The sequence below is a fragment of the Rhinolophus ferrumequinum genome, chromosome 15, assembly GCF_004115265.2.
Source record: "Rhinolophus ferrumequinum isolate MPI-CBG mRhiFer1 chromosome 15, mRhiFer1_v1.p, whole genome shotgun sequence".
Taxonomy (NCBI): Eukaryota; Metazoa; Chordata; class Mammalia; order Chiroptera; family Rhinolophidae; genus Rhinolophus; species Rhinolophus ferrumequinum.
Window position 1 is genome coordinate 21,520,873 of NC_046298.1, and position 26,034 is coordinate 21,546,906.

The 26,034-nt window shown below is 43.1% G+C and overlaps 1 protein-coding gene across 1 annotated transcript in view; it reads left to right on the plus strand.

Moving 5' to 3' along the window:
• HYDIN (HYDIN axonemal central pair apparatus protein) overlaps positions 1-26,034 on the plus strand; it is a 299,173-nt gene that overhangs the window by 171,121 nt on the left and 102,018 nt on the right. Inside the window, exons 24-36 of the mRNA XM_033128646.1 lie at positions 6,251-6,388; positions 7,079-7,160; positions 9,425-9,544; positions 9,806-10,015; positions 12,675-12,812; positions 13,725-13,902; positions 15,630-15,754; positions 19,271-19,398; positions 19,816-19,952; positions 20,193-20,320; positions 20,468-20,659; positions 20,977-21,126; positions 24,075-24,314. Of these exons, the coding sequence (XP_032984537.1) occupies positions 6,251-6,388; positions 7,079-7,160; positions 9,425-9,544; positions 9,806-10,015; positions 12,675-12,812; positions 13,725-13,902; positions 15,630-15,754; positions 19,271-19,398; positions 19,816-19,952; positions 20,193-20,320; positions 20,468-20,659; positions 20,977-21,126; positions 24,075-24,314 (1,966 nt within the window). The remainder of the gene's footprint in view (positions 1-6,250; positions 6,389-7,078; positions 7,161-9,424; positions 9,545-9,805; positions 10,016-12,674; positions 12,813-13,724; positions 13,903-15,629; positions 15,755-19,270; positions 19,399-19,815; positions 19,953-20,192; positions 20,321-20,467; positions 20,660-20,976; positions 21,127-24,074; positions 24,315-26,034) is intronic.

Below are 26,034 nucleotides of genomic sequence, written 5' to 3' on the forward strand. Positions count from 1 at the left end.
ACAAAATAACAGTGACTTGGGTGGCTTATAAACAACACTTTTTACTGTTCTGGAGGCTGGGAAGTCCAGGATCATGGTGCAGACAGTTCAGTGTCTTGAGAGCCCACTTCCTGGTTCATAGATGGCATCTTTTTACTGTGGGTTACATGGCAAAAGGGACCAGCTAGCTTTCTGGGGTATCTTCCATAAGGGCACTGATCCCAGTCTCAGCCCTCATGACCTAATGACCTTATGGCTTAGGATCTCAGCATAGGACATTTGGGGGGACACAAACATTCAGATTTAGTAGGGCTCTCATTTTATCACCCTTCTTTGTGACCTTCTTGCCACCATCTCCGAAGTCAGTGATTCTCAGCCTTGAATGAACATTAGAATCATACTGGGAGCTTTTCAATGTCAAGTAAATCATAACTCTTCAGTTGGGAGGCAGGCCTGAGATGTTCTCGAAGTTCCGCAGGTGATTCCGATGGACAGTTGCAATGAGAATCACTGTTCTAGAAGTTCCCACTGCAACTGCTTTTGAGAATCTTTAAAACTACTCATAAAGAAAGGTCTGAGTAACTTGAGTTTCAATCGCTCAATTATGTGCCACCAACGTCCACCTTAGCACAGTGGCTAGTAGGAAGTGTTCCAGGGCATAATAAAGTCAGAGGCTGAGGCAGGCTGCTCTCCGTAAGGGGTACATCTCTGCAGCTCACTTCCCCTTCTCGTGTGGCAGAGCGAGAACGCGCTGGTAGGGAAGGCACTGAGCCAGCCCCATCTGTTTCCATCTGTCATTTGCTTCCCATTGTGGGAGGAGCAGCAAGTGTAAGACCACAAAGCCAGGCAGTAAATATGGAAATATGGCTGGGATTTTGTGTTTATGCCCAGAGAGGCTCAGGAATTTGCCCACTTTTAACATGATTTAAAGTGATAATTATAATCTGCTCCCTTTAGCAGCAGGAATCGGGCCTATCTAATCGGGAGCAGGATTGTGATGTGTAGTCAAAAGAAGGAAAAGAGGGAAAGAGGGAGAGAGGGAGGGGCTGAAGAAAATGAGAGAAGCTGAGAGGAAGAATGGGAATGTAAAAAGACACCTGATAAGATCTAGCAAGCAAAGATGAGGGTTTTGCTTAACATGGCTCGCAGATTATACATTAAAAGCAGTGGAACTATGCAGTATAGCCGTAGAAGAAAATATCCCAACAATAAAATCAGTTATGCTGAATGGCACACATTCATAACCTTGAATTGTTGAAAACTCAAACTGGACCTCCGAACCATGCTAAGAGCATTGATAAGACAACAGTGGCTGCCGTGGGTCATTTTCTCACCAAAATGGCAGGGGTGGGAGGGGTGCTTAACCATGAGGGGCCCCTCAAGCTTCACTAAGGAGTGTGCTTTATCCTCAGGAAAATGGAGAGTCTTCTAAAAGGTTTAAAATGGGGAAGTGAATCAATCAGGAAGTTCACTTGGGCTGCAGAAGGCAGCATGGATCAGAAGAGGACAACCCTAGAAGGACCAAACTCTGAACCATATTGTAAACAGTGATGGAAAACATCACCAATGGGGTGTTTTCTGTTTTATATCATTTGTACAAAAGTAGAAATCAGGAAGCCCACATAGAAAACAGTGTTAGAAATCCAGACAAAAGATAATGGCAACTTTGGCCAGAAGGTGAAAATGGAGACGCAGTGGGAAGTTCCAGTGCATATTAGGAGATGAAATGGCAGGACCATGGTCCTGGGCTGAGGATCCCATTCTGAGAGACCACAGCCCAAGTCTCTTCCCACTCCCATCTATCTCCCCAGCCTGTCTGTGAGCAAGACTGAGTAGCTAGCTGAACAGAAGGGATGGGAAAAAGAAAATAGTGGAGAAAACAGTGGGGGCCACCACAATCAGAACCCTTGGTCACCTATATTCCCCCTACATTTGCTGTTTGTGCTTTGAAACCTCCTCTGCCCAACGCCAGGAGGAAGAGGTATGACAATAAAGTGGCTGTCCCCGTAGCGGCTGTGCCCACTGCTGGCCATCACTGACTCTCAACTCATGGCTTCTGTAGTCTTCATTACCATCGTCATCATCACTATCCTCCTGCTTCTCATCCTTTGTTTCCATTGGGCACGGACACACAGCCTTCTTCTACAACAAACTTCTCACTTGTCCCAGAAGCTGGGTCCTCTCAATCCTTTCTTCTTTCCATATACTTTTCCCTCACACTATACATCCTTTCTACTCTTCACCTAAAAAGTACCACTCTTCCTTCCAGATGCAATTAGACGATCTCCTCCTGCAGGAAGACTTCCTCACACATCCAGGGAAAGTTGATCTCTCCGTCTTCTGAAGTCCAATAGACTCTTCCCTCATCTAAATTCCAACAGGCTCTTCTCTCATCTGAATTCCAAAAATGATGCTAATTCACCAGTCCCAGCACAAGAATAGTCCATGTGCATTGGACATTCACTATGACTCAGGCACCCTGCTGAGTTCATTACATGAGCTAAACCTCACAACAATCGGATGGGGCGGGTCCTGTCACTAATACCAGGTCACATGGTGTATAAGTGGGGAAGTCAGAATTCAAACCCAGGCCCTCTGACCCCACAGCCTTGCTCTGAACACTGTGCTCTCTGTACATCTTCCTGCTGGAGCACTTGTACCCTGAATTATACCCATTCCTATGTCTCTGACTCTGATCCCCGGGCTGCTGAGTCCCGTGAAGCAAGAATTGGCTTTCTCTTGTTTGGAATCATACAATGCTACAGTGGATTTTTTAGAAACAGAGCCTGAGATGGTGATTCTTGAGCAGGTGGTTTATTGAAGGAGGGCTCTCAGGAGAAACTGTAAGAGACCAAGAGAAACAACATAGGGTGGAGGGGAAAACGAGAGGAAATGTGATTCCAGAAGAAGTCTCGCCGTTGCCTAAGCCCTTGCGGAGCCCTGGAGTGTGAATTGCATCAGAATTTGTCCCACTTAGAGACGAGGCTGGGCTCTTATGGCCCTCACCCTCGTCAAACAGTCCTTGCCTACAGTTCATACCCTAATAGGTCTGAGGACATAACCGCCCAGGCAGCTCTACCCAGCCAGGGCAGTGCTCCAGAGAAAGGTGTAGCCAACACCCACAGCACCCAGGGGATGGGTGCACCATTTTAGCAAAGGTGATCTAGACAGTGCATCAACAGTATCTGCTACAGTGGTAACTACAAAAAAAACATTAAACATCATATAAGCCAAACAAAGCACACCTGCAGGACCTTTTTTTCAGCCCGTGGCTCTTTTCACCCTGTGTACGTAGTAGACACACCCAGAATCAAGGTCCAATAAATCAATGAATTAGAAGTCATTATGTCTACTACAAGGCTGCCCCCATGTTTTTGAGACCTCAGCGGCACCACACAGACTTCAACAGATGTCCAACATGTACCATTCCATCTCCAAATAGCTTCCGAAGTACAACACGAAATAGTAACTGAAACACAAACATGTTCTTCGGGGTTTTATTTTGATGCGACACTGCTTCCAGTGAAGGGAGAACAGGAAATAAGAGTGGTGGACTTTTAAAAGTTGCAGCACAAAAGATTGTATTGATCCTAACTTACCCAAGAACAGAGAATAAACTACTGTGTTTCCCTGAAAATAAGACCTAGCCGAACAATTAGCTCTCATGTGTCTTTTGGAGCAAAAATTAATATAAGACCCGGTCTTAATTTACTATAAGACCAAGTATAATATAATATAATATAATATAATATAATATAATATAATATAATATAATATAATATAATAATATAATATAATATAATATAATATAATATAATATAATATAATACTGGGTCTTATATTGCTTTTTGCTCCAGAAGACGCAGTAGAGCTGATTGTCCGGCGAGGTCTTATTAATGGGGAAACAGGATATGAAGAGGGAAACTGCTGAGCCCAAACCAGTGTGGCTGATTGACAGTGTGACATTCCTGCAGTTTTGTCACACCTAAAGGGAGGGTTCTTTCCTGGCTGTCCCAGTGAGTCTGATGTGGGTAGCTCTGGAACTGGAGCAACATCGATTTTTGTTTGTTTGTTTGCTACGCATTCTCTTTTAAAAATAACAATCTAATCGTGTTTGGGTCAGCATAACAGGAAAGTGGTCATCTGTTCCTGAAGGTAAAATGAAATCTGATCCAAAAAAACTCTACCAACATTCTATTTCAGTTTTTTTGGAGCAGGTTTTTGATCTTAATGATAAGTGGAAGCCTTCGTTATGATAAAGGTCTCGCTTTTTCCTATGGCTCCGTCTGTTAGCAGTAGGGCTGCTTTACTTGTCTCCTTTGTTTCCAAAGATACCACTCACTTCCCAATTGTCCAGGTAGCGTTATCAACCAAGTTATTTTTCCTCAGGTCGGCAGGTGCTTTACAGCTTTGTATTTTTCCTTTACAGATATTCCCACGTGCTTTTCTTTTTGTTTTTCCATTGAGCACAACATCCCAGGGGGTTGCAAATGTGGGAGGAGGGAGTGCTATTCTGTGGAGCAGCAGTCTGGCAGAGTCTCCCCAGGTGCCTCTGCTGACCTGGGGTGATTTAATAAATGCTCTGAATCACCCTCTGCTGGTTTTCGCTGGCCCTAGCTGGCAAGGCTGAGTGATAGCCCCATACTAATTATCAGCTCCAGTCCTCGGCTGTCATGTTGCCATCCCTACCCGTGGCAGGTCCTAAATCTGGCTGTACATTAGGATCACCAGGAAGACTGTTCAAAATCTAACTCCTGGGCCCTACCTGAGACCTACTGAATCAGAATTTACCCAAGGATGAGCTTCAGGAATCTTCATTTTAATGGCTTCCCAGCACCCAGCCCAACATGGGTCTGCCCAGAATGGTGTGGTTTCCACCTAAGGTAATGTCAGCTAGAGACTTCTGGCCTGGAATAAGCCAAATGGAAGCTCACAGAAGAAGATGAAAAGAGCTTTTCCACTCTTCTCCAAGGCCATCACAGGCAGAGACAGAGTGGACGTGGAGATGCAGAATAGCCGAAGTATCCCGCATGCTATATACCTGTTCTCATCCACCCATCCATCCATCCATCCATCCATCCATGTAATCAGATATATACTGAGCTCATTCTCTATGTATAAAACCCTGGGCTGTGGGGGCTGTAAAGAGGGAACACCTTGGAGCCTACCCTCCAAGAACTCACTGAACTGATCTCGCTTCTGAAAAAGAGCAAGCAGAGCTCAGCTCAAAGGCTTCACCAGGCAAGAAAATAATCACATGGATTTTTTTCCATCATATTGATTTTTCTAAATATGGTACCTAAAACTGGTTTTTAATTTATAGTAACAATATAAATTTTTCCTTTAAAATGACCCTGTTAATGAACACTGCAATGAAATATCACTACGTATTCATTTCAGTAGTAAAATTAAAAGGACTGAATACCCAGTGCAGGTAAAGATGTGGACCAACCGGAGCCCTCATACACTGTGGGTCTTCGTCTAAAATGGCATAAAACCACTGGGGAACACTGTTTGGCAGTTTCCTATAAGGTTCAATATACGTATACTATATAAGCCAGCAGTTTGCTCCCTAGGACTTTACCAAAGAAGAATGAAAACATATGTCCACATGTACCCTGAGGGGAACAGGAAGGATGGGGGAGACCCGGCTACTTTGGCCTGTGTGACATCCAAAGGCCTTTCTATTCAGTGAAACCTAGATATGTGGGCTTCAGCACCAGCTGATCTCTGAGATCTTGAGTGGCAGCAGAGCGAACGGGTAGGGCCAGGACCAGGGGGAAGCAGCCGAGGTCCCGAGAGCAAAGATAGTAGAAGGGAGGTTCATGCAAAGACTGAGCTACACGTACAGGACCAGAGAGTGAGTGCTTCGTCCTAGTCCCGGCCTTGCTTTCTGGCTGTCGGGGGCGGGATCCCTGAGTACCAGGCCTGAGTGCCTACTCCATTCCAGGCACCGTATTAGACGACATAGTCGACACAGTGTCCTCAAGCGAGCTCACAGTCTAGCAGAAACGGGAGAAGGAAGTGTGAGAGGGGAAGCCCAGGGGCTGTGGGTACTCAGAGAGAGACACTGGATCCAGATGGGAAGGGGTAGTCAGCAAACTTTTAGGAGAAAGTGAAAACTCGGCTAAGATTTGAACAAGGGAAGTAGGGCAGTCCCTTCTTGACCTGCCTGGTCTAGGATTGAGACCTTAGCCTTAGAAACCAAGAACCCACCCAGGCACTGACTGGCCACTGCTGATGTGACTGTGTCTTCCCCATGCCTCTGTAGATTTGTGACATGGCCGAGGAAGCCCCACAGTGCCCTCCTGTCCCAGACGGAGTCCATCCCAGAAACCTTAGTGTCTGCCAGCTTGCCAGCAGTCCCAGCAGCAGAGTCCCCTGAGATTGATCTAAGTGACTTCATTAAGTAAGTGAAAATGCAAAGCCAGAATGGATTTGTTTAATAGCATTCTTCTCTCTGCACTGACATACATGCTCAAACTCATCCCTCATTTATTCATCCAACCACTCACCACCAGCCAACAGTTTAGCACATATACCTTGTATGTGTTAGGCCCTGGACTAGGCATCTCAGATATGGAACTAAAAGTCATCTCTGCTCTCAGGAGGTCATAGCCTCCCGAGTCCTGGGGGACTGAGCCCTTCCTATCATGTTGTCCTCTCCATCTGCCCAAGGTCTGCAGCCAGGCTCAGTCAGGCCAAGGGTAGCAAGCAGAAAAAGATATGACAATTGGTCAAACATTATAATCTCGTAATAAAATGCTCCAATAAATGATCAAACTTAACATTGAGCACCGGGGACACATCCAAATTGTCTGAAGAATTTCTAGAGCTTCCCAGAACTTTTTATAAGTCGGACATGAGCTTGATAGACCAGGAAAGAAGGGTCGGGGCCTACAGAAAATGGACCACTTTGATGCCCTAGACAGCTTGTGTGGGAGCAACTGACTTCTTGAAAAAAGCGTCCCTTGAGTGAGAGCTCCACTTATTCTCTGGGGTGCAGTGGGGGTGGGGGGAGGAAGACAGGACTCTTAGGTTGAAAACTGTTGTAATGGCTGCCAAATGAGTGATTTTCCACGTTTTATTAAATTCCCAGGACTATCCTTGTGGATGAAAAATTGGGTTCCGAAGAAAACGAGCAGGAAAAAGAGCAAGTGCCAAACCTGGTCATCTCAGAGGTACGTTTTCCTTCCCTTGGGCGGGTTGGCAAGTTGAAATTCCTTTCCATAAAACAGAGGCAGAGCCAGGAGCAGAGGGGCAAGTGCAACGCTAGGGTTTGGCTGTAGTGAGGCTGAGAGTCTTTATCCGGGTCACTTTCCAACCAAATTCCCACAGAGCCAACACCTCAGTGAGAGCTCAGATAGATTCTCAGCAAATAGATTCTCTCTGTAATGGAAAAGCCAGTTACCGCTGAACCTTGGTGATCTCTTCCCAGCCCCTAGACGGAGGCCATGAAAGGAGAAATATTTTCCTCAATAATTTGTAAAAACAAAGAGGAAATCAAGAGGGTTTACAAATGCATACTTTTCAATTCTTCTGGAATGATTACCTAAGCAAATCATGGGAGATGCCAAAGTTTATGTACAAAAATGTTTGTTACAACCCTTTAGAAATAAAATAGCAAAAGACTTAAAAAATAAGTTATTATATATTCATGATGATATATTATACAATCTTTCAAAAGGGTTTGTCTCAGTAGTGGTATAGTGGGGTAAGCAAGCATTGTGACACTTTGTAGGTAGGAGTATGAATTGGCATAGACTCTGTGACATACAATTGTCAAGTGTATCAAAATTTAAAATGCATAATTCCTCTGCTAGGATATCATTCACCAGATACACCTTTACATTTACATAAAGACATATAACTATTCTTGTACACTGTGACTTTGATGGTAAGAGCAAGAAAAATTGGAAACAACTCCACCAATAAGAGACTAGTTGGATAAACTAAATTACATCTGCACAATGCAATACTATGAAACTCTTTTGCAGAAAATGAGAAAGTTCTTTATATACTGATTTGGAGCAATCTCTGATATATTAACTATATGTCCTATTTTTAAAAGTATTTTAAATGAAGCATGTGATGAACATTTAGTCACATGGGAAAGTGGCACTCATGTTACAATGTCAACTGAAAAATCAGAATACGAATATATACATGGGGTGCCAAAACCATATACACACATTTTAAGAAAGGAAAACTGTATTTAAATTGTAATACTCAATATATACTGATAACAAAAGATGAATACAAGTCACATTTGACGTCTGCAATTACAACAGATACTCAAAGTGGTTCCCATCAGCATCCAGACACTTCTGATTACGGCCAACTACTGCTTGAGCAACATTGACCAAAGTGTCCACTTGTATACATTTTTTTGGCACCCCCGGTATATACACACATATATACATATATCTACAGTATAATCTCATGGTTGATTTATGTTTCTTTCTCTGAATCTTTTTTATTTTCCAAATTTTTTAGAATGAGTATGTGTGTATGTATAAAACACTTGTCTTTTAAATGTTCTTTTCTTTTTCTTTCTATTTTCAAAGATATTTGTCGTAGAAAACTCAAGAATACAGAAAAATGAAAGCAAAAAATCCTCAAATTCCAACCATTCGTAGAAAAATACTACTGAACTTTAGCAATATATCTATTTTCATATGCAAATCTCTGAATGAATTTATACCTGCTCATACCTTCAGGTGTGATACATAGGCATGGATGTAATTTTACATAAAAGTAATTTTACGGCTTTATCACGCAGTAATATGTTGTACACAACATTTCTAATCCATAAGTATACATTGCATCATCCTTCATGGATAGAGTACCACATACTACACGTCATTTAAAGTGATACCCTATTGATAGGCATTTAGTTTGCTTCCAGAGTTTTGCTACTATAAATAACACTGCAGTAAACATCTTTGTACATACATTTTGGACACTTGACCAATTATCTCTGTAGAAAAAAATGTACTACAGGAATACCTCAGAAGTCCTGCAGTTTGGTTCCAGACCACTGAAATAAGGCAAATATCGCAATAAAGGAGTTTTTTGGGTTCCCAGTGTATGTAAAAGTTATGTTCACACTATACTGTAGTCTATTAAGTGTGCAATAGCATTATGTCTAAAAACATCAATGCACGTGCCTTAATTGAAAAAGACTTTATTGCTAAAAAGTGTTAACCATCATCTGAGACTTCAGCCAGTTACAATCTTTTTGCTGGTGGAGGGTCTTACCTTCAATTGGTAAAAAACACAAGCAATACCTGCAAAGCACAGTGAAGCAGAGCGCAATTAAACGAGGCATGCCTGCATTTTGAAAGCATATACAACCTACTTCATTTTTCTGTTAGCAATGAGGAGCTCATTGATGACCCATTATGAATGCTTGCCAGCTTTTCCTCGCACCTTTAATTTCTAGGGAGTAAAAGTGAACTCTGCTGAAACAGAAAGAATAGACCCAAACCAGAGCCAGGTGGAGTTTCAGGAATCCCTATGGTTATCTGAACAGGATGAAATGCTTTCCATTGGGATAGAAGAAGTAAGTACCACCTCCTGGGCCCTAAAATTATCTGATACTAACTCCTCTTACTGAGTATCTGCCCCAAGTTAGAAATTTAAATCTTGCCAGAGCATTGTTACTGCCACGACCATTTTATTTTTTCGGGGTGCTGGGCTAGTCACCTTTTGTGGAGTCAAGCCAGGTAAAGCCAGGAATTAATCTGTAAATTGAACCTTAACTTACCTTTTGCAGGCTTGTCATCCCCATAGATGCTCTCCTATAGAATGACTCTCTCTGCAGGTGTTTGATATTTTGCCCCTCTATGGAGTGCTAAAGCCAAACGGTAGCCTCCAGATATCTTTCACCTTCTACGGACACTGTGACATCGTGGCCCAGGCTAAAGCTCTGTGCGAAGTGGAAGGAGGGCCCACCTACGAGATAATCCTGAGGGGACAGGCGTCCCTGATCAGCTATTCCTTTGACACCAAGGACATTAACTCTGGATTACAGGTATTGCCAACCATCCATCGGGAGGAGATGTTCTGCTTTTGCCTAAACATCGTCCTCGTCCTTGTGCCTCCTCCTCCTCGGAAGCCCCATCGTCACAGTCTCACCCTCACCCCATCCCTGGTCCCTCATCTGCCTCCCTAACCCTGATCATCCGCCCTCTGCCAACTGCTTGCCAGACATTTTCACTTGCTTTTCTCACTGTCTCTGAAATTCAGCGTGTTAGACTCTAAAATTTGCATCTTCCCTTTCAGTCCAGAAGCCCATTCCAAACTGTCCATTTCTTTCAATAGCTCTATTACCTTCTCAGTCCCTGGAGTTTACAGCCTCCAAGGCGTTTTCCACTGCACTCTCTCCTGCGCCTCCCACATCCCTACAGCATCCACGTTTGCTGATTTATCCAGCAGGATCCCTCTGAGTCAGTTTTTCCCTTCCTATTGCCACTGTGATTATCACACCACAGGGTCCCATCAAGCTATGCCCAAATAATTATAGCAGTTCTTTTCAAACTGTAATGTGCATGCGAATCATCTGGGAATCTTATTCAAGTGCAGATTCTGATTCAGTGGATCCAGGGTAGAGCCTGGGAATCTGCATTTCTAACAAGCTCCCAGGTGATGCCTACGTTACTGATCCAGCTGACCCTATGGAAGTAAGGGATTGCAACCCACTCTTAGCTCCCGCTGCTAACCCATTTAAACGTCCTTGCCAGATAGATTTTCCCCAAATTGCATTTTCATCCTATCAATCCATGACAGTTTTCCCCAGCAGCTTTTGGGAAGGCAACACAGTACTGAGAAAAGAGCATGGTTTTGTAGTCAGAAGAACTGGGATTGTGGGGACAGAGCCAGGAGTGCAGTTTCCAGGCTCTTGGCCTCACGTGGAAAGGTGCTGGCTTGGGTAGTAAATGGCCATCAACTGTGATCGGATGGCCATCAGCTGTGGCTATTTGACCGTCAGCCATAACCAGTGAGCCATTGGCCACTAATATAACTGCCGTGGCTACACTAGCAGCAGATAGTGGCTAAGCTAGCAAGCGAGGATTGCAGTTAGCATGGCGGATTGCAGCTAGCAAGAGAGGTTGTTTGGCAGAGAGAAGCAAACAGCAGGTTGCAGGTCATGTGGCTCCAGCCGCCAGCGAGAATATAGTGGTATGACTCCCCTATGTATGGCTCTGTGGGTGTTCCTTTTTGGCCTCACCATGTCCTGCGTGCTTATGTGGGGAGCGGGACCAGAGACCCTGCATGCCACCCTGCATGACAGGGATGTTATCCTGGTTTTACTTCCTACTGACTGGGTAACCTTGGGCACATCCCTTAACTTCTCCAAGCCTCAGTCGCCCTCATCTATCACATGGGAATAGGGTAGTAATGCCTATCTCATCAGGTGGTTGTGGTGACTTAAGTGTCTGCTCAATACAGTGTGTGGGTCAAAGAAGGCCTTCAATCAGGAGTCACTTTCTCTGTCACCCAGGGGATCCGAGCCAGGTTCCTCGACGTGGGTGAGGATACCCTAAGCTCCTCTATTGACGGTGCTTCTTACGTTAAACTTTGCCTCTCATCGTTCCCCATTGTAGCCCATTCATTTGTTTGCAACCGAGAGGGCTACCCACTGGCCCTAAAGCACCCCAGCGCTTCCTGCCTCCACACTTCCTCTTGTGTTATCCCACTCATCCTTTATCCTGCCCACCCCAAACCTGTACGTACTGTAAGACCCAGCTCAGCTCCATTCCTCACTTATCTTTACATTCTCTTGGGATTTAAGTTTAGTCTTTGCCATAATATACTATACCTCCTAATTTTTGCTTTGGAATAATTGTCAATTAATTCTGTGTCTATAGCCTTTCTTCCCAATTAGGTTTTGTGTTATATATTCAGAGACCATAGTATATCTCATACCAAATTTTAATGGGGATGAGATCCCCATTATGTAGCTACTGCAGGTATAATTATTGAATTGTGTGTGTGTTAATAGGTTAAGGATTGTGCCTAAAATCAAATTCGCCTAACAGCTATTGAGGCCTTGTTTATTGCATTGACCAAATAGAATTCTCTCTCATTCCTCATCTCCAGGGTCCTCTGGGCAATTGGCTTTGGCTCAGCTCAGAGGATATTCTTTGAAGCAATTGGTCCTTGCCCTCACTTGTCCTAAGAACCCCTGAAGTGGCCTCAGGTTATTGGACCTGCTGATTAGCTGCTTAATTAAGTTAGCAAAATCTCAGGAAAAAGAACACATCTGGCCTATTATTTCCATGTCCCCAACATATAAATAGAAAAATTCATTCTAGAAAATTCTGAACTCAAATCTTACTTTTTTTTTAAAAAAAAAGAACATTTTCTTGGTATAGAAAAGCTCACTTTAAGAATTTTTGTGGTAAAGAAACAGAAGTCCGGGGAGGTTAGATGCTCACCCCACAAGCGCATTAAAGTATATTAATTGTTAGAAGAACTAGATGGAGCCAGGTATCCAGGGTCTAGTGTCCCTTCCACCATAGGGGGCACTTTTCTGTGATACTAGAATGGGGATTGGTGGCATCTACATCTTGAAAAATAAAATCCATGTCCGTGGGGCACATTTGTCCTGCCACCTTTGTCAGGATGCTAGCAGCATCCCAAAGAAGGGATGACAGAGGAATCACTCTTCTCCTCCTTCTCCTATCAAGCTGTTTCACCAAGTCACAGAGACTGAAATCACGCTGAAGAACACTGGGAAAGTCAGCTTTGAGTTCAAGGTTCTCACTGCCCACCAGTTTGCACCAGACAGCCTTGTGCCCGGAGTGCCACTCATCCTGCCTGTCTCGGTAAGGAGCCTTCCCGCCCGTCATGGCCGTGTGACAATGATCAGAGGAGCCCAAATTCACACTCACAAGCTACACTCCAGAGGTGCGTCAGATTACACCGAACATTCACTACCAGCAGTACGGCTGTAATTTTTATATATATATAAAATTTATTTATTTATATTGTGTGTGTATATATATATATATATATATATATACAGTTTTCCTTTCTTTTTTTTATTATTTTTTAATTTTTTTTATTAGTTTCAGGTGCACAAGACAAAGTAATACTTAGACATTTATCATTTATATCCCTCACACTGTGTGAACCCCCTCCCCACATCCACTATCCCTCTGACATCGCACAGAGCCATTACATTTCCATGTAATTTTTTAATTATTATTAAAATGAAAGAGTTCACAAAGGCAAAATAAATAAATCTAAATAAGCACTTCACTCCTTCATTAAACAAGTGTTTGAGTCCTTCACTAGCGGGGCACTGTTCAGCCACTAGGGAATTAATAGTGAAGAAGACAATACAACCCCATGGATGTTTGTCCCATGATTCTAAGAATAGTTGATCTCCACTTGTGTCCTCACACTTCCCTTGTAATTCCTTGAAGCTGAGGGCCTCCTCTCCACCGACTACTACAAATAAAAGCAATTTTTCATTAGCAGGTGTGAAAACACCAGTGGACTGCAAATCAGCTTAGAAGAAAAGGGAGGTGGTACTTTCTTGTACATATATTCATCTATCAGTTTTAAGGAACTTTTGTTGCATTTTTCTCAGCGAGAAAATAAATGTAGCGGGAGGAATGTGAATGGTGAATAACAAGCACAATAGACCCTTGGGATTATCTAGTCCATCAGACTGCCAGAAGCAGGCGTCCACTGTAAATTTTAAAGTTCTCTCTGGTTTTCCTGCTGTGTAGGGTTTTATCAGTTCACTTAAAGAGCAGGTGTTGAAGGTTTACTACTTATCTGGAGTACCTGGAGTCTTTCAAAGGAGTTTCCAGATACAGATCGCCCACCTTGACCCAGAAAATTTCACACTGAGTGGAGAAGGCATCTTTCCCCGCATCTGCCTCGACCTCCCCAGGAACCTCAAAGGTACTACTACCCGCTCATGTTTCCCCACTGGGCCATTTTAGCTTTGCTTGTTTGAAGGTTGATGGTTAATTAATTGCATTATTTGCTTGGCAGTCCTCAGTAGTTCCCTTCTGTGGTATTCATCAACAGCAGAAAAAGTCGAGTTGAAATTGACTAGGAGATCTGAGTTTAGTGAGACAAGGCATGGCCGTGGGAGTCCCAAATTAGGATCCCTGGCCAGCTTTGCCGTCACTGGATTTCTTATAGAGGCATCAGGAAATTGCACTTCCCGAGGCCTTTTCTTCCAGCACCCATTACTGCCGGCTATAATCTCGTCTTGAGTGGTCCTTCCCCAGCAGCACACTGACAGATGGCCGTTGAGAACACGAAGGCTGATTTTACTGCAAGGAGTACAATTCTCAAAATATAAACTATCCTGAAAGGCAACCAAGGTTCTGACCCCTTATTTTGGCATTCCGGAGTTCGGAGGCTCATTTAGACGGTTATTAATTGTCTGCCCACATGTCTAGCGAAGGCTTTCCTGATAACATATGGCCTCCAGAGCCATCCCTCTGTACCAGAGTATTTCTGTCTTGGCAGATCCCAAAACTCAACTCAGCAGCTCTTTGAGACATAGAATCTCTCTGGGTCATTCTTGCTGGATGTAAGGTCAAGAGAAACTCCTTGCTCTTCTTTTGACTCCCTCTTCAAGCTCCTTGAAATCCACATCCCCTAAACAGCTCCAGAGTAAGCCCTCACCCCTCAGCCTGCCTTCCTCCCCCATTCCCCAAAATCACTAACTCAACTGTTAATAATCATCTATTAAATCTTAATTGTCTGTTCCCTGAAAAGATGAGCACAAATATTAGTAAATCTAAGACCATGTCACACTCTAACATCTAGAGTTCCGGCTAGACAGGAGTGAGTCCAAGTCCACATGCTCTTATAATTGTCGGGAAGGAAAGGCTTTACCTCATGGTTAGTTGAAAACCGGGCACCCAGCTGGCCTCTTAAGGCAGTAGATGTGATTTGTCTAGACAGGGCTTTAAAATAATTGAAATCTGAATACGACTAGTTGGGTCTTCTGTGCTCCACTTCCTCACAGTCCCAGCATTTCTTATTGTTTCCTCACAGGCACTGTACTGTAGTTACTTTGCCTGCCTTGCTCCTCAAGCATTTGCATTTGTACTGCTTACTAGTGAACTGGGGTGTCTGAAATCTCTCTACCAACTGCCCACCCTGTCTGATTCAGGGGATCGTTTTGCTTATTCAGTTGTTATTGAACAACTGTCTTATTCAGCAACTTGACCCAAATATATTCTTGTTGTTAATTGAGATTTAATAAACATGAAGACTAATTTAAAGGTTGACCAACGGTCTGGGTTTGTCCAGCCTGAGGGGTTTCCAGGTTGTGTAGCTGTCAGTGCTAGAACTGGAAAAGTACCAAGAAATCTGGGATCCAGTTGGTCACCCTACGAGTGACTTCAGATGTTGCTGCCATTAATTTGTTGAGAACCACCTTGTAGCTCACTAAGGTATAATCTCATTAAGCTCAGTGAGGTCTCTGATACAAATTCCACTCACCCACAAATTACCTCACCCTCTAAAGCAGAGAAAACATGGCAAGGGAGGTACCAAAAAGTTTGCTTCCCTTTTCATTTTATTTGCCCTTAGCTAAGAGTCTGTGTTGGGGCATAATTCATATATTTCTAACCATCCCAATTTTCTTTTCCTTCCAACCCCCACAGGAAATGAAAAATATGAAACCTTCTTTAATCAGGCCAAACAAAACCTAGAAAAAGAGTACAACATATATGAAACATTGGATCACTTAGAGACAACTGAGGAAATGCCTGAGGATAAATCTTTTGAGGTAAGGCTAGCCTCAGTCCACAGAGAATGTATGTGGCAAAAGGACAAATATGTGCAAAAGCCCAGGGGCAAGAAGGACGTGATATCCCTGAGAAATAGACAGGAGAAAAAGGTAAAGCTAAAGCAAAGAAGTGGGGAGATAAAGGAGCCAAGATGAGCCTGAAGAGGTAAGCAGCCCCCTGGTGAACCTGTTAATGGCTTTAAACTTGATCCTGAGGGCAACAGGTAGTCACTAAGTGTTTCACCTAGGACCACGGTAACCTGGTTTTGCTTTTCTTAAAAAGCTCCCTCTGGCTGCCTGGTGGAGTTCCTAGAAGACTGAGGCTTGAGGGATATGAAAGTAGATGTAGTGAGATCAGTTATTTAAAAAGCTGAGGGAGTACTTCTAGATGAGAGATGGTGGTTGTGTAAACAAAGATGGTGACTAAAGGACTAGGGAGAATTGGGTAGATTCAAGAACTGTTTCTGAGGTGGATTGGTCAGGGATTAGGGGTTGGTTGGATGTGGGGATGAGGTGACCTCCAGGTGATTTGCTTGGATGACAAATAAGGAGGGGACACTGATAGAAAACTCAGGAGGAGAAGCAAGTTTAGGGTGAAAGAGGAGGAAGGAAAGTGCGTTCAGATGGTCTGTTATTACTCATGAGATTTCTTGCACCATCCAAGTGGAGATGTCCAGTAGGGAGTGGAAACCATTGCTATGGACCTGGGGAGAGAGAGAGGATGGAGAAAGTGAGGTAAGAGTCAGCGCATGTCATTGTCATCACGGGAAAAGGTGAGCTTCCCTGGGAAGTATGTTGAGTGATCAGGGAAGAGGTCAAATTCACAGTAGAGACCTCATGTACCCAACAACTAAGTGGGGGAGGAGGACAGCCAAAGCGGTTCTGGAATAATTGGGAGAGTGTGGTGCCTCCAAGGTGGGAGCCAAGCCAAGAGTTGGTGTCTCAAGGGAAAGAGTGATCCAGCTTACAAATAAAGGCTGTGCCTGCTGTGAAATATGAAGACAAAATCCCAAAATGTCCTCTGTCACCATTCCCTGAAATTCCTCAGTCTATTCCCGACCATGAAGGCTGCTTTCTCTCTGGACTCTTCTTTTAAAATGTAAATGGACTTGAGAATATTGTCCTGAGGAAAAATTATATATGTAGCTAGAGAGTCATTGGACTGGTGAAGAGGGGATTCTAAAATGGAGAGGGGTATCACTGGGGAGACTGGGAGCCCCAAAGGCCACCCGCACTTACTTATTTTGCAGATACTGAAAGTGAACCTTAGCTCCATGAATAATCATAATTAATAACAACAGTTTATGAAGAACATTTATTAACGTATTAAGAAAATGTATTGTCCTTATTCTAGGCCTGTGACTCACTATTGACCTGCATTATTAGTTCACTAAATCCTCCCACAATAGGGGGAGAGGGGAGTACAGTTCCATTACTATCTTAATTGTACAGAAATGAGAAGGGAAGTGCGTTTCCCGAGGCGAGCAGCAGAGCTAGGGTTTGAATCCACGCCTGCCCAACTCCTCACACCGTGTTCTTAGCCTCTGCCTGCTCCTGCCACCCGCAGCTGTCAGGAGGGGCAGCAGTGTGTTTCCACGCTGCTCACTGCATTCCCAGGTGGCTCCTCATCAGAGCCTGAGAGACAGCTGTCTCTGGCGGTCCCTCCAGACCCGGGGTGGGCTTGTGAAGAATGCGATGGCACGAGCAGAGTGAGCTTGTCCTCCTGCCTGAGCGAGGGGTCGACCACTAGTGGCTCCAGAGCCACGCCTGGGGTTAGCTTTGCTGTTCCAGAATCTAGATGGCTGGGAAGGCCTCTAGGTGAGGCAGGTTCCCCTCCCAGTCTGTCACAGTTCCCACCTCTCCCTGTTGTCTCATTACGGGCCACTTCACACAGTAACCTTTCCTACCTGGCTCTGGACTTCAGGTTTGGACCTTCTAGAACTTTATTTCTCAACCTTTTTTCACTACCACTCCCCACAAGACATCTTTTCCCTAATACCCCATGAAATATATTTATTATCCGTAAAACATAATCTCTTTGAAGAGTTTGATATTAATTTTTAAAATTTTTATTTTGAAATAATTGTAATTCACAGGAAGTTGCAAAAAAAAAAAAGTTTCTCCCATTGGTAACATCTTAGATAACCATAGTATAATATCAAAACCAGGAAATTGACATTGATACAGGCTACGGAGCTTATTCAGATTTCATCATTTTTATATATCCTGGTGTGTGTGTGTGTGTGTGTGTGTGTGTGTGTGTACGTGTGTGTTTCTTTGCAGTTTTTTTCATATGTGTAGAGTTGTGTAACCACCACAATTAAGTTATAGAACTGCTACATCACCATAAGGATCCCTGTGCTTGTTGGGGAAATAGAATTAAAAACAAAATCTCCTTCCAACCCAGAAAATCTTTCCACAAAGTTATAAGAGAAAGAGAATAATAATTTTATTATTAAATAATTATTAAGCCAGAATGTGATCTGTGTCATAGGCAGTCCACGAAGAGATTGCAAAGACAGAAAGGAATATCAGCCTTTTATATAGCCAAGCAAATGCAACCATTCCATACATGTTCTCAAAGTAAACTCTAACTAATCCTTAAGTAAGAATTGTAACTAGTCCTCAAATTAGAGGACTTGACAGCACCATTTGTCACACGTAGTTCATCCTAAATTCATATGGTAATTGGGGTGACCATTGGCTTTATCCAAAGGAAACCACCCTTCTCCTGTTTTTAGGACAGGGCCCTCTGAAGTTAGGCTCCCACAGAAACTGGGTGAGAGAGGCTCTATCATCCTTGAGGATTCCATCCAAGAGATGGTGGCCAGGTCCTTGAGAAAGATACTCTGGATTGTAAAGCTCACAAGAGGTTTATATAGCCTTTGAAAAGATTTACATACATTGCAAAGAGAGAGAAAGAACTTCCCAGTTTTGTTTAAAGTAAATGGTCTAAGAAAAGGGAGTGGGGATAAATCTCTTCCCTTATTTTCAGCAGGAAGATTAAACCCTCATTTTCAGTTTGTATTTGCCCTTGCACACCACTCCTTTACAGCCATACCCACCCCAAATGTCCCCATCCCTTGCCCCTGGCAATCACTAATCTGTTCTTCATCTCACTGCTTTGGTCATTTCAAGAGTGTTATGTAAATGGGATCACACAGTAACCTTTCGGGATTGGCGGTTTTCATTCACCGTGATGCCCTCGAGCTCCATCAATATCAGTAGTTCATTCCTTCTCATTGCTGAGACAACCCGTGGTATACAGATGCCGGTTTGCTTACCTCACCCCACCCCCTGTAAAAATGTTAATACCTCAAATAGATCGTATATCTTGTTTGTGTACTGTGGCCCTTTGGAGGGCCACAAACCATTGTGATAGCTAAGATTTTTTTGCCCCCTCCAAGAACCAGTTTTCACCCCCTTAGATGTGATGTTGCCCACATTGAGAATGCCTGTTCTAGGAGAATTTGCTCACTTGCTCGTCTCTCTTGCTCAACTCTCTCTTGCTCTCAGTTAAATGCTCAACTCCAGATGGAAGTAGAGCGACTTATAGTCGAAGACTATGCCCTAGAACATCAGAAAACAGTTATGCCCAATCCCATGGACGATGGCAGCCATCGGAGTCGCCGCAGACTGGCCAAGTGAGTGCCCTTCCGTGTTGTGCTTGTTTCAGGGCGTAGTGGAGCGAGAAGTGCTGCCCACCAGAGTGCTCCCTGAAATACTGGTTGACCATTTAGGAATGCAATCCACTTGCCTCTGGTATCTGTCATCCTCTAGCATCCAGCCCAGCAGGGAGAGCTCTGCCCGTTAAAGTCAGAAGCCTCCAGCTTTGCCAAATGGACAGGCCCGGTTTCAGATTCATGAGGGCCCACGCTGAATGTGTGTTGAGATAATGACTGAAACAGCAGTGTGAACTTCTGGAGGCCTCGTCTCCATTCTGGGAGCCATTAGTTCTTCTCAATTCCAGAGTAAAGCATGGTGCAGAGGAGATAGAAGAGAGCCGCACACTCTCTCTTTTGGAAAAGTGAATGGTAAGGAGAGCTTGTTAACCATTTCAGAATCCACCTGCCGGAGTATATCCTGGACTTTGGCTTCATCATCCTTGGTGACATCCGAACCCACATCATCAAGATCACCAACACCAGTCAATTCCCAGTGTCCTTCCACGCGGAAAAGCGCGTCCTTCACGACACAGGTAACCAGGCTACACCTTGTCATTTGTAACACTGTCCCACTGCACCTGTCATGTCCAACAAGGTCATCTGGGCTGGCTTTCTGGAACAGTGTCCATGCTTCTCCTGGGATCAGCTGAAAGAATTTGGGGGTCATTAATTGATTCCTTGAATGGTCATCCTGCCCCAAAGGGGCTCTATCTAAAGCAGCTCGTTTGCTATTTCTGTTTCCCACAAAGAAATATTTGTTTGTCTTGGTCCAGGCTTCAGTACCGAGCTAGACCGTGTAAAGAATCTGCCTTACTGTGAAACGGAAACATTTGAAGTGAGATTTGACCCACAAGGGACCAATCTTTCTGTTGGCCACAAAGAAGTCATTCTGCCCATTAAGGTAAGGTGCACTGTTGGGCCCAGCTGACCCCCGCCCGCCCCCCCCAGCTTCCAATCACCCATGGGACGATCCAGTTACTATTTCAGAGCCATGGTTCTTCTCCCAACCCCATGCCGTGTGCTAACAGCAATGTTATGTCCACTTTAGGTGGTTGGAGGCCCAACAGTTCACATCTGTCTCCAAGCCACAGTGACCGTTCCCACTATGGCACTGTCTTGTGAAAAAGTGAACTTTGCTACAATTCAGTGTGGACAGTGCCTCATGGAAACCATTCAGCTTTCCAATCATCTCCAAGTCCCTTGTGAATGGTTTGTCCACAGCCCTAAGCCATTTAACAAGGTAAGTGAGTTAAGCCCATCGGTCCCCCTTATCCCATCTCCATTTCAGCCAGATTTGTAATTCCAGGCATTCACTCTCCTGAAAGACTTTCAGTGACAACTATTACCTCTTGAATAAAATCTAATCCCTTAGCCCAGCACTCAAGGATCTATCAGGCCAGGCTATCTGGTGAATGTCTTATTCATCTTTGTACCCCTGGTACCCACACATTCCCTCATACCTGGGAGGTACTTAGTAAAAGTAGGTTGAGTGAGTGGAGGATGGAAAAGTCAATTTTCCACAGACAATTATCTAATTATCTAATATCTATTAACCAGCTGGAGAAACACATGCCAAAGTACTTAAGACAGAAGCTACGTGCTGAATTAAAGCCAAACACACGGATCTTTGAGGTCCAGCCTATGTCTGGGGTTTTGCATCCTGATGAGAAGTCCAATGTGCAAGTGAAATTTATGCCCAAAGAAGAGGTGAGCTTTAATGAAATGTGGTTTCATTCAGACTGTGGGTCTCTGAGCTTTGCTCAAAGACCATGCTCGATTGGGTCTCCAGGGAAGCTTTGAGTGACCTGTGCCTCGCTGTTCTGATTATGACATCTCAAGTGCTAGTGGTTCACGTAGGAGCTGTGCGGCCTGGTGGTTAAGAGAACCAGCTCTGGAATTAGCAGATCTACCTAAAACATTGACTTTTATCAGCAGACCTGGGAGAGTAGCCTTCTGCCTCTGCACTTAGAGGCTTCATGACTTTGAGCAAATTACTTAACCTCTCTCAACTTCTGTTTGCTCACAGATAAAATGAAAAAGAATGCTATCATGCGTCAAAATCCCTAATTGCAATTCTGAAATCCAGTAAGCTCCAGAAACTGGAAAACATTTTCATAAGTTTCATACCCAAACTCGTTTGGCAGAAAAACCTTGTCTGAACTGACATGAGGCTATTTAACCTTTATTTATCCCACTTAGTTTACAGAGTCAAACATTGCAACTGCAGAAATATTTATGTGTTTGACTACAGGGGACCCTGCTGCTGATATTAGGTAGCGTAGGGTATATGAATGTGTTTACCTTTTCAAAATCTGAATTTGGCAGCATCTGGCCCCCAAGATTTCAGGTAAGACATTATCAACTGCAATAGCTACCTCCTAGGGTCATTTTGAAAATTAAATTAATTAATATGGAATAAAATACACAGCATACTGCTCTATATGTAGTAAAGGTCTCAATAACTGTTACCTGTTACCATCAGTGGTTTTAATAATAATAAGTACTTCCTGGTAGACATACTCCTTGGGTCTCACAAACACTCCTTTTGTGAACACCTTCAGCACAAAGCTATTCCTGACAAAGAACATACTGTGTTTCCCCGAAAACAAGACCTAGCCAGACCATCAGCTCTAATGCGTCTTTTGGAGCAAAAATTAATATTAGACCCAGTATTATATTATATTATATTATATTATATTATATTATATTATATTATATTATATTATACCCAGTCTTATATTAAAATAAGACTGGGTCTTATATTAATTCTTGCTCCAAAAGACACATTAGAGCTGATGGTCCAGCTAGGTCTTATTTTCAGGGAAATACAATAGTATTTAAAAATAATAAAAACCTAGAACTAGAGACAATCTCAAGAGGTTACACGGTAAAGACTCTTGCTCAAAGGTTAAGACATTTGCGAGATGTTTTTTTCTGTTTTTACTTTTAAAGAAAAAAATCAGTGTGAGTCTTTAGAATACCTATGGTTAACTCCCATTTTCCTGGTGAAGGCTTTGAAGAAATGCTTAAGAATCTACAGTGAGAAAAAAGAAAAGTGAATGACTTCATATATGATTCTAAAGTAAAGTCCCTGTTTCTATCATTATCAAGTTCTCCCAACCCTTTTAAAATAAAATAGAATGAATATGTTTTTTGTTTTTAGAGAGTCTTAAGACTGTCAGGGGGTTCACTCAAGATTTTGGATGTTTTATTAAATGAAGGAAATACCAGTAAATGTAGTAAAAAAAAAAAAATAGATTTGTTCAGACAGTTCTATAAATGTTGAGTTGGAATTGGTCAAAGTTAATAAAATGTTTCCACCACTCGGGAGAGGATTTATTGGCTGTACACAAGGAATGCAGCCCGTGCAATCCACGCCTACATCTGCAACAGCATCAGCAGCACAGAGAAATCAACTAGGTCCTTTCTAACAACTCCTAGGCCTTCTCATATGTGTGCAGAATACTCCATGTGAGAAAACAAGGGAATGAAGAAAATGCTTTTGAAAGATTTCCCTAAAAAGCAATTAGAATATAGACGTTTGGATCATAAGATGCTAATTCCATAGAAAACCCTCTCAGCCAATAATTCATTCTCTTACTGTCTCCAACAATAGATATGTTTCTGTGCATGTACGTATGTCCATACGCATTCCATCCATCTGATTTTCCCCCTTGAGCTAAAATAGTGAGGAGCTCTTCAAATCATACAGCCGATCGTGGCCTCCAAACCTGAGCCATGAGGCCAACTGTATCAGAACAACCTGAGCGTCTGGTTAAAAAGGCAGAATCCCCAGCCTTACCCTGCCTCTTCCAAACCAGGATCTCTTGCAATGGGGCCCGTGAATCTGCATTTTTACATAGGTTCCTCAGTGAAACCAGGTTCAGATAATTGGTATCACTGTCAACTGGTATTTGGGGTGTAATGGCATCAGATGAACTGAAGGCCTTAGCTGATTATTCCAGACAAGCTGCTTAACTGTATCTTCAAAAAATGGAAATATGTTCATTCAGCTTCTCCAAGAAATACACCAGGAGACATTTTTGAATGCAAACAGATTATTTGAGAAGTGCAGGGAATACCATAGAAAACCAGAAGGTGAAAGGGTGTGTGAGTGAACCAGCTACCGTGGAGATTGGAGCTTAATCCCACTAGAAACTCTGAGAAAAATATACAAAATGCACATTTCAGAATTGTCCCTCCCAGGAGCAAGGGAGCAGGGGTCTTTATACAGTAACTTCCTGAGAGTCACTGTTTGAGGACTGCTCCCAGAAGGTATTACTTCCCCGGCACGTCTGCCCCGCCCTGCCCTGCCCTGCCCTGCCCTGCCCTGCCCGTGGGTAGCAGGTCCATGAAATGAGAGCCCAGAGATGGAGGCCCAGAGGTAAAGATAGTAGCAGCAGGACATCTGAATGCACCGGAGGTCTGAGGGAGATGAGCGTGGCACTCAGAAGGCCTTCTGTAAGTGATGAGGCATTGGTACAGTGCCTGGCATGCTAGATATGCAGTACTGATACTGTAATAGAAATTGTTCTTGCACAATTCTTTGAGAAACGTTTTTTTCTCTTAATCTAAACAGGATCATTGGTTTTCAGTTTTACACGACATGTAACAGAAAAAATTTCAGATGTTTGTTTTGTGTTTTTGATTTCCAGAAATTCTACAGTCAAACCCTGGTATTCCAGATTGTGCAGGGTGCTCAGAAGCTTACGCTGCTGGTACAGGGGCAAGGTTTAGAGCCACGCCTGGAATTTAGTCCTTCAGTTCTGGAGCTGGGGCCACTGCTGCCTTATGCACCTGGAGACGAGGCCGAGGTGGTGGTGAAGAATCCCTGCGACTTTCCCATTGAGTTTTACTCCTTAGAATTTGACCAGCAGTATCTCCTAGACGAGAAGGTGAGCAGAGGCCAAAACTAAACTACCGTTTTCCTCCCCACGCTGGGCCCTGCCATGTTCTCTGGCAGGGACAACTGCCCCGTGACCTTCACCCATCCTTCACCTTGAGCCCTGCCTGGGCAATTTAAAGGTCACTCCGTAGCGTCTCTTGACCTACTTTCCCTGAACAGAAGCCCATTGCTTCTTTGTGATCTCATTATACATTTTAAACAACCAAGAAAAACTAATACATGCTAATAGTTAAAATTCAAACTGAAAAACGTATGCAGCAGTCATATTTGAAGTGAGTTTCTTCATAGCGTATAATTGAGTCTTTTTAAAATACATTCTGGTAGTCTGCCTTTAATTGGTATATTTAGACTATTTACAGTCAATGCGATTATGTTTGGGCTTAAATCTGCCTTTTTTTTTCTCCTGTTTGTTCTGTGCTGCATATTTTCCAATTGCTACTCCATGTTCTTTTTAACTTTAGGTTTTTTTTAGAGGAGTTTTAGGTTCACCTCAAAATTGAGGGGAAGGCACAGAGATTTCCCATATACCTCCTGCCCCGACACATTCAATGCCTCCATCATTATCAACATCCCTTCTAGAATGGTACCTTTGTTATACTGAGGAACCTGCACTGATGCATCATAACCACCCAAAGTCCATTGTTTAGAGTTCTCTCTTGGTGGTGTACGTTCTATGGGTTTGGACACATGTATAGTGACATGGATCCATCATTATAGTATCGTACAGAGTATTTCCACTGCCCTAAAAATCCTCTGTGCTCAGCCTGTTAGTCCCCTCCTCTTCCCAACCCTTAGTAACCACTAGTCCTTTCACTGTCTTCATAGTTGGCCTTTTCCAGGATATCATATAATTGGAATCATACAGTAATTCTGTAAGCCATTCAAAATGATATTCAAAATGGTATTCTTTTAGTCTAATTGAAAATTATATCCTTTACTTCTAGTTATGCCTACTGGGTAATCATCTCATGTACGCTTCTTCCATGTTTTGCTTCTTATATTTATAGTGTCACAGCTTACAGTATCATAAAGCCAATAATTTTCAGATTGGCTTCTTTCACTCAGTAATATGCATTTAAGGTTCCTCCATGTCTTTTCATGGCTTGATAGCTCATTTCTTTTTAGTGCTGAATAATTCCATTATCTGGATGTACCACAGTTTATTTATCCATTCACCTACTGAAGGACATCTTGGTTGCTTCTAGGTTTTGGCAGTTGTGAATACAGCTGCTGTAAACATCCATGTGCGGGGTTTTCTGTAGACATGAATTTTTGACTTTTTTGGGAAAGTACCAAGGAGCATGATTGTGGCTTGTATGGTAAGAGTATGTTTAGTTTTGTAAGAAGCTGCCAACCTGCCTTACGAAGTGGTTGTACCATTTTGCATTCCCAGCAGCAATAATTGAGAGTTCCTGTTGCTCCTCTTCCTCATTAGCATTTGATATTGTCAGTGTTTTGGACTTTAGCCGTTCAGATAGTTGCGTAGTGGTTATCTCCTTGCTATTTCAATTTTCATTTCTCTGATGACATATGATCTGGAGTATCTATTCATATGCTTACCTGTATCTCTTCTTTAGTGAAGTGTCTGTTAAGGTCTTTGGCTCACTTTTTTTTTTTTTTTTTTTGAGAAAAGCCAGCGTAAAGCACTTTTATTGCAATAATAAAACTTGAAACTCATATGTAGTGCGGAGGGTGGGGTGGCAGTAGGC